Source organism: Cupressus sempervirens, chromosome 5 (assembly GCF_028749045.1).
Source record: "Cupressus sempervirens isolate cs-2001-9-10 chromosome 5, ASM2874904v1, whole genome shotgun sequence".
Classification (NCBI taxonomy): domain Eukaryota; kingdom Viridiplantae; phylum Streptophyta; class Pinopsida; order Cupressales; family Cupressaceae; genus Cupressus; species Cupressus sempervirens.
In genome coordinates, this window is record NC_143122.1 from 695164400 (window position 1) to 695176685 (window position 12286).

At 33.2% G+C, this 12286-nt stretch overlaps 1 protein-coding gene across 5 annotated transcripts in view; it reads right to left on the bottom strand.

The window, feature by feature from the left end:
• Positions 1-5016: 5016 nt before the first annotated feature.
• The window catches only part of LOC149557892 (zinc ion binding protein), a 188915-nt gene continuing 181645 nt past the window's right edge, over positions 5017-12286 (bottom strand). For 4 of the 5 annotated variants that reach the window (XM_089832348.1, XM_089832350.1, XM_089832349.1 and 1 more), the window contains 5 exons: positions 6196-6326; positions 5983-6106; positions 5796-5884; positions 5598-5654; positions 5017-5390 (listed from right to left, as the gene is read on the bottom strand). In XM_089832348.1, the coding sequence (XP_089688474.1) occupies positions 5812-5884; positions 5983-6106; positions 6196-6326 (328 nt within the window). In that variant the 3' untranslated portion in view covers positions 5017-5390; positions 5598-5654; positions 5796-5811. Of the gene's footprint in view, positions 5432-5597; positions 5655-5795; positions 5885-5982; positions 6107-6195; positions 6327-12286 lie in introns of all 5 variants that reach the window. The other variant, XM_089832347.1, reaches the window with a different exon arrangement.

Below are 12286 nucleotides of genomic sequence, written 5' to 3' on the forward strand. Positions count from 1 at the left end.
GTTGTTGTTGTCCCTTTTTTTGTTATTGACTCTATAGATGAGGAGTTGTTGGAGGATAGTTGGGACTAGCAAAATGCTGCTAGGAAGGCAGAGGATGGTTGGACTTCAGTTAAAGGAAAGAAAGGCAAATCCTTCGTTCCTTCTTTTGATATGTCTTTACATTCTCAAAAGACTGGACCAAAATGTAAATCTTGATGGTCTATAACTTCTTGGGTTGTTTGCCCTCTTGTTGGGAACTTTGGTGTGTCCCTCTATTTTGTTAGGTGGTTTCCCATAATTGTATTTTTATCCTCATTGTTATATCTTTCTTGCCTTTTGTTAAAAGGTTTCGGGTCCTTTCAAAACCTTTTTTTACTTAATCAAAACACATTTCAGACTCGGTAAAAATTTCTTTGAATGAAGTAGTTTCATACCTTTTACACTCATATGCCCAAATTTGTTGTCCCACACCATTGTTTCAGAATCGACAACTATTTGTTCTCCCTACTCAACTACAAGAATTGTTCCTAAACATTCATTTTTTTTAAAACAATCAAAGTAGAAGGAACAACATGACCTGTACAAAGATATAAGGTGCCTACTTTCACACCTTTTGCTCCTACAAGGGAACCTTTTGAAACCTTCTTATTTTTATCATTAAAAGTAACCGCACAACCCTCATCACTAAGTTGCCCTACTGAAATTAAATTCCTACTTGGCCTTGAAACATGTCTTGCCTCATGTAGTGGCCAATGATTCTCATTCTGCAACTTAATCTTAACTTTTCCCTTTTCCAACTATCTAACAGGGTTCATTATCTCCCAAATAAACAAACCCAAAATCAACTTGGACATAATCAACGAAATAAATTCTATAAAGTGTAGTATGAAATGAAGCACTAGAATCTAAAACTCATGAATCATCAACACTTTCTAAAGACGCAAGCAAAACATCCTCTTCAAATTTGTTACTTACCACATTTGCCTCCTTGTTCCCTTCTGGTTTATCTCCTTCATTATTGTTTCGAATCCAACAATCTTTCTTCTTATACCCTAATTTCTCACAGTACTAGCAATCTCTTAGTCCTCTAGATTGAGACCTCTTCCCCTTTGACTTTCCTCTTGATTTCCCATGATTTCCTTATTTACTTCCTCTTTCAATCATCTTGCCTCTACTTTGTTCATTCAAAACACTTCCTGATGTAGATCCACCTGAGGTTTTCCTACAAATTTCCTCACTCAAAATAACATCGATTACATCATCATATTTTAGGGTATTAGATCCAGAAACAGAATTTCTCACAGCTATTACCAAGCCATTTCAGCTTTCAGGCAAAGAACACAAAATCAAGAGAGCCCTAATTTCTTCATCAAAATTAATACCCATATAAGATAATTGACTAGTAATAGTATTAAACTCATTTAAATGATTTGCGACGGTTCCACCTTCTGCCATCTTTGTATTAAATAAACACTTCATGAGAAATATCTTGTTTGAAGCGGAGAGCTTTTCATACAATTTCGCTAGGGTTTCCAACAACTCTTCTATCGTCTTCGCTTTTGTAATATTAAATGTCACCAATGGTGCTAAGCATAATCAAATGCTTCCAAGTGCCTTTCTGTCTAAAAAAATTCAGTTGTCATTTGTCATAAATTCCTAATTCTTGGTTTTTCCTTCCAACAGCTTCCATAAATCCTTCTGATAAAGATAGTCTTCCATTTGCATCTTTCATAACTGAAAGTTCTACCCATTAAACTTGTCAACCGTTAGCTTACCCTAATCTACCATTGCTCCCACTCAACCGTGAGACTTTCCTGCAGAGGATAATTGAAAAAAAAAACCAACCTCGCTCTAATACCACTTGTTAGGATTTAACCACGGAAAGAAATAGCGATTACATGCAAATATAAACAATATCAGAAAATAATAGATCACACAGAAGAGAACACAATACATAATTTAACGTAGTTCACTCAAATCCCTAGTTTACACCCACCAAACAAGTCCAATATTATTACGATCCAATGATTACAATCTGTAATCCCTTATAGTTCAATACCGCCACAAGAAGCAATTTTCACATCACACATTATAAAAAACAACTAACCCAAAGCCCTTTTATACATATATTTTTACCACCTTAGGGTTATAATTGTTATAATTAATAATTATATGTCGGCCCAAAATCTCGATAAGATAGGGTTCAAAAAAAAAATTTAGGCCTATGCCACAAGCCCCAAAGAATTATGAAGTATGTACAGTACTTCCTTGATCAGTCACTACAAACTAACACAAGTCTCATGCTAGATGTGCAAATCAAAATTCATGTGTATCAATGATAGAATGCTCTGTATATAATCTCTTGTTTGGTGTTTCTACATTTTACTATTTGTCTTGCTCAACACTATGCATCCTTTTATATTGTGATAATGATTTGTTCATTCTAATATCATTCTCTCCCTTTAATGTCTTCAATCTTTTGTATAGCCACCTATACTTTCCTAAACTCTTTAACAGATGATATAACCACATAGTATGTAATTCTATTGATTATTCTACAATGACCATATGCAGAACTTTTGACCCATAGCCATTAAATTATATATGATACTCAAATATCACTAGAAAAAAATAGAGAAGATCTCTTATTATGACTTGGTTGGTTTAAGATACTATTGTATCTAAACTCTTCTTAACATAACCTCACCGTTCATGTTCAAATGTGGAACAAGTGGCTTGACTAAGGATGAGAAAGGGAGAAACCATATGATGTATTGAGCAATGATTAATGGTAAATTTGGGTGGATATGTTGTCGATTGGTCCATCCCTTTCCTTCACTAGTCTTGTTCACGACAAAAGGTTTTTGTGTGATTCCCATTTTTATTCCCCCTTCGCAGATATACACCTCAAGTGATTCTAAGTCTAATATGTCTCTTTTCATGCTCTTTTGGAGATAGTTCTTGTTTGTTTACTATTCATGCTCTCTTGGAGATAATTCTTGTTTGTTTATTGTTGTCCAAGCACGTAAATTCCTTAAGAGTCTTGTTCCTTGTATTTAATTACTTCTTTACTTCCTCTTTCCAAAGAGACATATCTTGTTTGATTTCTTTCTGCAGGCTACTATGTAGTTAGGAATATATGTTCATCTCACCCAAAAGCTCGTCTCTATCTTCCATTATTCTCCCCCTCCAATCTCTATGCATTCCTTATTATATACATATTTCCTTGAGCAAGCATGACTATTCTTAGAGCTACATTAAGTATCATTTAATTATTAACATATGATTATATTAGGAAAATATTTGATAATATTATTATAATATAACATATATATTATAATACTAATGACATAAGTAATAATATTAGTATGCTTATTATTTAATATGATTTTATATCTTATCATTCTCTTATTATTCATAATTATGTAATTCATTGTCACTCATATTATTTTATCAACTTATTTATTAAATGCTATTGTACGAAAGTAGGGGACACAACATATTGCTTTCTTCAGTATTCTTTATATACTATTGGGTGACTTTCAGGTTTGATACTTGATCACAAATCATTTTCATAATCGTCCTTTGATATTGATAATAGTTACGTTTACAATTTCGTGTTGCCTATGAAGCCCTTTGACATCAATGACAATAGTAATCCCTCAAATACCTAACATCAATGACAATATTCCATCAGGCCAAAGGGTTTACTCAAGTATTCCACCCTAGGATGATTGGTGAAGAATCCACCCATACTCTTGGAATACAAGAACAATAATCCTTAAGATTGCAATTTACAAACATTTATAACAAATTCCTAAATTGATTATTGTAAGAATGTACTTTCAAATGATTATTAGCATAATCTTACATTTAAGTATAAATTATATTTATATGGATTTACATGTTTTGAAAATTTGATCTTTTTGTTAATGCTTTGTGGAGATAAATGGCATCATATGCACTTCTCAATGATTAGTAAAATTATTGAAGGATTTGAATCATGATTTTCTTAAATAAGGTATTCCATTTGAAAATGTTTTATGAAAATTATGCTTGTAAATGAATTCACTTCTTAGACTTAAGAGGAAGTTGTTATTCAAGGCAAAAAGCAAGGGAGTTTGCTTTCTTTTAGTAATTGTACAAAATAAAAAATGCGAGAAGCTTATTGTTTTTTAGTGTTAGCATCTCTGTTAATGTTTAAAGTTGTTAAAGGATGTGAAGGTCCTTATGGATCTATTGGCCCTTTTTTCATTTCATTTTTTTCTCTATCTATTTGTTAGGGGGATGAACGCTAGCAGCTAAGCATATTCAAGTAGCCGACCCATAATTACTAGTTTTAAAGGAGTAAAAAAATTGATAACTAGAAACTCATTAGTAAGTTTCAAATGTGCCAAAAGTTGATCACTTTTTAAAGTTTTATGGTTCATAATTAGCCCACTGGTACACAATTACTTAGACATGCGTGCATGACTACTAAGACATTTGTTCCTAAGTATAGTCAATTTTGGGTGCATGATTATTGGGGCATCTTCGACTAGGTATCGAACAATGCTTTGAAATGGTCACTTTGTGACCCTTCAAAGCTTAATGAATTCTATTGGAGCTTTGTAAATACCCATAAGCCTAAACGAAAAATAAAGTAGCTAAGACACATACGAAGACAAGTGAAATAAATTGTTGAAATCCAACGAATAGTTCCAAGCTCTACCAGCGCATGAAGTTAGTTATAGGGACTAATAGTGGGCTTCCCTTTAATTGAAAAATTTTGTAAGGTGGAATATCCAAGATGGTCAATGTACATTTGAGAATCTCATAGCCATCCTAAGAACAACTAGTCATGCCCTAGCATTCCAAGTCATACCATATGATTTATTTTTTCAGCATACTAGAGAAGTTTATTGTTTTTTAAGGGACACGCCTTGTGTATTTCTCTCAATCCTTGCATCCCTAGAATGTCCCCATTGTGGTAACAAATAGAAAATCCCAAGGGACAAGTTCACAGGGAACATATTAAATACTACTGATCTTGTATCCTTTTTATCACGTAAGCAGCTGTTATACTTTATAATCAAATTTTCAAATAAATTAAACATCCCCAAAAGAAAATGCATTTCTACATCAAATAAGTCTGAAATGCACATAACAAGATATGACCTGTCTATCATCTTTACATATGAACTCTCAACAAAGAGAATACGAATAGTATCTGCGTTCACATTTTTCAGCAAGAGATTATTTGTGTTGAGAAAAATGAAGTGAGTTGCTTTACAGGACTATAAAATTTAGTGGTCCCATAAGAAGCACAACTGAAAGAAAATAGCAAAGTCTACTTCTCCATGGGATCCAACCACGGCCAATAGTGCTCTGCCTGATGCAAATACAACGTACAACAGAAGCTAGGCCTTTACCTGTACAAGTTCGAGCTTAATGTGGTTAATCTTGTTTATAGCTGCATAGTCAATTTCAAAGTAAAACATCTTTGCTTAATGCTCTTGTCAAGATCCATTGCTTTCAGAATTAGCCTAGAATCATAAATGAATGTAAAATTCTTCCAGAACAGTGTACTCAGTAGATGTGGAAAGAATACATAATGATAGAAATACTATTATAGCTACCATTTTTTGTGTTGGCCAAATGCGCCTTTGCTTTGACTTTTGATTACATTAAACGACCTGAAATGAAATTCATGTTGCTACATCATGTTTTGGGTCAACAACTGAAAATCATTGATATAATTTTTGAGAATTTTTTTCCAGAGACTAAAAAACTCTATAATGGTAAGTTGGTAACATAAGCACAAAATGTATCCATACCACAGCTTAATAAGGATCATGCAGCTGTGGTTTTGACAGCAATAGGATGAGAGCAATAGGGACAATTGCCAAAAAGAACATCGAAAGATCTGCATTGAAGGCAAAATAGGATATACCATTTTCATTAGAATCATAAAATTTCCGAATTAAAGAATAGATGGAAATTTAGGTAAAATGTACAACATACTGCCGGGTGGTTGTGATGGATCGCAGCCATTCCATAAGGCATGCACTGTGGAATGGTCTACCACAGGTGGGATTGTCACAAGCTCGATCAGGTACACATCCTCTATCAGCTCCAAGAGCATCAGCTTAACATGGAAAAGAGAAAAAAGATGTCAACAATATGTCATGGCTAAGGCTTTCTCAGATACTATCAATCATATGTTTTCTAACATACCATTAGGAAGCCGAAATGCATAACAAATTCCACACTCTGCACTGATGTCCTCTTGCATGCTATCTTGAGGAGAAGGGAATGTTATTTCAAGAACATCCTCAAGATTTTCCCGTAACAGTCTGTCAGTTTTCCTTTCTCCCCACAAAATATCACTCAATCAGCTTTTCTTTTTACAATACATCAAATTCCATTGAATCAGACAATAAAGCAAGCATGCTAACATAAAATAACCCATCTGAAATAATTGTGTGACTCTTTGATTTTGATTACATTTCATATTCTTTTTGCTATGCCACTGTGTATGTTTCAAATCTAATAAGCATAACATCCAAAAAACTTGGCAACAGAAAAGAAATTAATTATTATTCGTCATTATGTTCTTTGCATTTGATACACCTCTGTTTGCCTTGGATGGTCATTTAGCCAAGCTTAAATTTAACTTTTAATCACTATTCCATGCTCATGGAGGCACATGAACCTATCACTTCCAACCTTACCACTCAACCACACTCCTTAGAAATATTTGCCATAATGTTCAACCTAAAAAATATGGGCAATTATCTGCAACTTATATTTCCCTTAACAAAGTAACAACAAAAACTGAGTATGGAAACTTTGACAAGTCCATTTCTTCCTCTAGTAACAAAATTCAGACTTGGGTTGTGACATGTTTGCAGTGCCATGTCAAAGTCTAAATGTAGTATTTGGCTTTTGAAGAAAGGAAATAATCTTGGAAGCTGTGTAAAGGGCTGCATTTTGATGTAGCTCAGTATGTGAAGGTTGGATTTTGATACCCAAGGAGCAAAAGAGCTACATTATGTATGTTTGTACCATGATATGTAATTAAGTTGAAATTCATGACTCTTGATTTGGCACCATTAGAACTGTTCTTAGAATGCAAAGGAACTTTGTAATGGGGCAACACATTTTTTTAATTTATAGAGGACCTTGGTGAGTTGATAATGGTGACTTTCTGAAGATTTCAAAGAAATTTGAGACTCTTTTGTGATTTCAGGTGGATACCATCTCAATTCAATTTTATAATGTAATCATTAAAGTGTCTCCTTCAAATCTCGGGGGCGGACTGTCGTACCCTTGCGACAGCACCAGCAGACTATTACAAAGAAAAATTAGATCACACACTTAAGGGAAGAAGAGATTCCTATAAACTGATTGGATCCTGGAAAATAATCTAATGCTTACAAATAATGGTCGACAATCCTAAATACTGGTCATCCATTCTTATCTTAAGTGCAAGCCAGCCACGCTTAGACTAATCTCAGTTAGCTGCCAAGCAATTATTAATTAATAATTACATAAGGTTTCAAAAGAGCAGCACTTCTTGAAAGGGTCATGACCCAACTGCCTATGTGTGTATTAAAGAAGGAAATTGCATTGGGTATAAGGCATCAAGGAATACGAAGAAAAGGGATCTGACAAAAATAATTAGGCAGTAAGACTTTTAATTATAAATTGGTAAGACAAAACAGACAATTGTATTTCTGGAGTGATTGGAATGTAATAATTATTAATTTGTGAACCTTGAAAAGAAAAAAAATTATTTATTTAATTAACTTGTCAATCCATCAATAACCTTAGGAATATTCAGTACTCATTCATTCAATTTTCCGACAAGCAATCATAACTGAGATTAGTGAGGAAAAGTGGCAGAGAGATGCAGCATTACTGGCTCCGTCAGTTAAGTAGCCCACAACAAATTGGTTTTCTTGTGGACCAAGGAATTGACATGGATGGTCAGTCTACAAACTTAAGCTTAGTTGTGGAGGGCAATCTCTGATGTCCTACAAATTATTTACCATAAAATTAAATGGTTGGCTATTAGACATATACTATAAAATGGATCCAATGCATTTAGGATACATTTTTCAAAAGGGATAATTTATTATCATGATGCTTGATGCTGATTAATTATAATTTTTATCTAAGTTTACTTGCCATTATATATTTATTTACAGAAAACTCTTTGTAAATTAGCTGCATTATTGGAATTTTTAGTTTTGGGCAAATATATCCCAAAGGGGGGGCATTACAAACATTGTTATATGACCCCCTTTTGGGTGCCCAAACCTAGGAAACAATTTACCAAGGGATTGACATGGATGGTCAATCTACACTCTTGAGCTTAGTTGTGGAGGACCATCTCTGATGTCCTACCATTATTTACCACAAAATTAAATGGTTGGCTATCAAAAATACACTAGAAAATGGACCCAATGCATATAGGATACTCTTTTCAAAAGGGGTAGTTTATTATTATGATGCTTGATGCTGATTAATTATAATTTTTATCTAAGTTTACTTGCCATCATATATTTATTTATAGAAAACTCTTCGTAGATTAGTTGCATTATTGGAATTGTTAGTTTTGGGAAAAAACCAGGTATATCCCAAAGGGGGGCATTAGAAACATCATCTTATGACTCCCTTTTGGGTGCCCAAACCTAGTAAACAATTTATTTTAAAAAAACCTGAGTCACAAGGTTCCAATTTGAGTTTGGATTCAGCAACAATAAAACTTGGATGAAGTTTCACACGAGTAAAGATTCCCAAAAACAATTTGACATTAAATTCACCTTATAATTTAAAAAATTAAATAATATAACTAATAGATTGTTGAGTTATCGATCAAAAATAAATTATTGAATTAGTTTAACTATAACTTTAAAAGCGAAAAAGTCTTAAATTTAAATTTATTAAAATTGAGTATTAACATGTTATAAAGATTTAAAAATAAATAGTTAAATCCTTCACCAACATGAGTTAATATCTAAATTAAAAATACCAAACTTTAACAATATATTTTTTTATTTTAATATAATTAAAAAACAAAACAAAATATTGAGAAAAAAGTATTTTTAAATTTTCGTGGGATATCCAAAGAAGAAAGAAAACAAAAACCTAAATCGAAGTAGTAGTCAAATCAAACTTGTTGCATCAAATTCATGCAGTATCAATGGTGACACTTTGTTTTAACCAAAATGAAAGGGTGTCACCATTGTTAGCACCAGACTGCAGAGTGTTATTGGTTCATGTTGGATTTGCAGGGTGTTGCTCCTATTTGCGTTTGTGACAGAGAATCTCTTGCACGAGCAAGCATGGTAAACTATTTATCAATAGAAAACCCCAAGGAAACTCATGGTTTTTAAATGCATTTTTAGTGAAAAACACTAACCTATCTAGAGCAAGCTTTAAGGCGAACTAAAATGAATTTTTTGATTTTTTTAAAATCAATGAATTATGAATTTCATGAATGAAATTCATTGAACACTGACATAGATAATAACAACTATAATCACCCTAGGCACCCACTTGAAAATTTTATTAAATTAAATGGCATTATCTTTAAATAATTAATTTAACTTAAATTCTTGTTAACATTAATTAACGTAATCACTCTGATCATAGTAACTGCTAAAATATTACCACCAAATGTATTTACCAAAATTCTAAAAATAGGATGCTTGCCAAATGACTAGGTTGGTGTATATACTATATACTATGACTTAAAAATTGCTAGAGCAATGTTCCCAAGCCAATATCACAAATGAAATAACTTCCATAGAGAGACAAGGAGAGTTGACCAAGAAACAAAATATGTATTGAGATGAGATATCTACAAATGTACAATAGCTTTGCTTATGTAGGCCAGAGTGAAAGAGGAAGCACCAATGGGGTGAGAGGGTAGGTAATACCTGCCACTAATATTAAATGTATGAAAAAATCAAATATTAATAATAATAAAGTTTACCTAACCTTACTAATAATTATCCGAAGTTAAGCTGAGTAAAATTTGTTGTTGTTGCCACATATTCTGGCTCTACTAGAGAATGTGATGCAATTTTTCTTCTTTCTCATCCAATACACCAATCTTTCATGAAGAAATGAAGCAGCTCCACTTGTGCTCTTTCTGTCATCAACATTCCTTGCCCAATTTGCATCAATAAACACTCTCAAAGAGAAATCATCATTTTGAGCATACCATTAACCATAATCTGTAGTCCTTTATAATATCTCAGTATACTTTTCACTACTACCATATGAGATTCTGTGGGGTTAGACTGAAATCTTGCAACTATCCCAACTGTTTGTGCAATATCCTATCTACTCTGCACTGCATAGTGCAACTTACAAATCATTGATCTGAAAAGAGTCACAACTATTGCACTTGACTCATCACTCTTGGACAATTTACATCCTATTGCCACTGGTGTTCCAACTGGCACTGAATCCTCCATTCCAAAGTTCTTCAATATTTCCTTGATGTACTTTGACTGACTGATAAAACTACCTTCTCTTAACTGTGAAATCTGCAACCCAACATCTCTCCTATCATAGACATCTGAAATTCTTTCTTCATTGCCTTTGCAAAAGCTAAATTCATCCATCATTGCATCCAAAAATGGTATCATCTACAAACACTTCAGCAATGAGTAATTTTTCTCCGTTGCTTTCAAGTAGACATTACTATCCTCGCTTGTTCTAATGAAATCAATTTTAATCAAGTAAGAATGTAACCTTTTAATACCATGTTGTAGGTGCTTGCTTCACACCATACAAAGCTTCATGGAGTTGGCATACCATGTCCTTGTTCTCAGTTAATGCAAAACTGTCAGGTTGCTTTTTGTAGACTTCTTCCTCAGGTATTCCATTTAAAAAAGCTGACTTGACATACATTTGATAACACTTAAATTTCTTATTTAAGTTGCATAAGAAAGTAGGATTCTTACCCCTTCAAGTCTTGCAACAGGTGCAAAGGTTCCTCCATAGTCCAATCCTTCCACCTGTGCATAACCTTTGCATACTAAACTTACCTTGTTACAAACCACTTCAACTTCTTCATTGAGTTTGTTCTTGAAGACCCATTTAGTACCGATCACATTCTAGTTTGTTGGTTTGGGAACAAGTGTCCAAGTGTTGCTCTAGTCAGTTTGATCCAATTCTACTTCCATGGCATTTATCCAATTGACATTCTTCAATGACTCTTTCATTGTTTTGGGTTAAGGCTTTGAAATGAAATAGGGATTCTCTCTAATCTTTCTTTTGGTTTGTACTCCTGCATTCTTATCACCAATAATTTGATCAATAGAATAATTTAACTTCACATACGTTGGCATTACTATCTCAAAGCTTGGTTTATTTTGCTCTTGTCCTTTCTACTCATCTTGTTACACAACTGTTGTACAACCGGTTCTATAGATTCCACTTCATTGTTTAGTTCAATTGTCCCATGCTCTTGTGGTTGAACATTTATGATTTCCTACATATTGTCTGTCTTCTTGAATGATATATGAAATTTCTTTGGCTATTCATCAATTTTCACATTGGCACTTTCAATCATCTTATTTTCCTACTTGTATGCCTTACTTTTAGTAGAATAACCCAAGAAGATACCTTCATCACTTTTTGCATCAAGTTTTCCAATAAAATCATCTCTCTTGATTTAGCATTTACTTCCAAAAGTTTTGAAATAACTGATATTAGATGTGTGTCCATATCATAGCTCATAAGGTGTCTTATCGATTCCCTTCTTTACTTGGACCCACTTTAGTGTGTAAACTATAACACTTATTGCTTCTCTCCAATAAGCTCTAGGAACATCTCCTTGAATCATCATGGAACAACTCATCATAATACATCTTATTATGCAAATCTAATCTTATTGCATGCTTACCTGGGGGATTCATGTATGGATTTTTCAATGAAGCCCCCCTAACCATATATGTGATGTCCCCAATTTTTAGTGTAATAATTTAAATTAATTAATTAATTAGTTGATCCTAGAAATTAAATTAAACAATAAAGGGCCTTTAATTAATTAATTAATTTTATTGATAAATATGGGGCCCAAATTAATAACGTAATAAAATAATTAATAGTGTCAGCTTGTTCTAAATCTCTAGATGCTTCTTTGAGGCCTTTATAAGGAAATTTTTGGGTATTGTATCTTATCATGGACTGGATTGGTTTTGTCTTTGCATTTCCAAAGGGTGAAGGCTAAGGAAGTCCGTCTGCAGTTTCAAAGGTGAAAGACCCTTCCTAATCCACCTGTCACAATTTTAGTGGTTCAGCG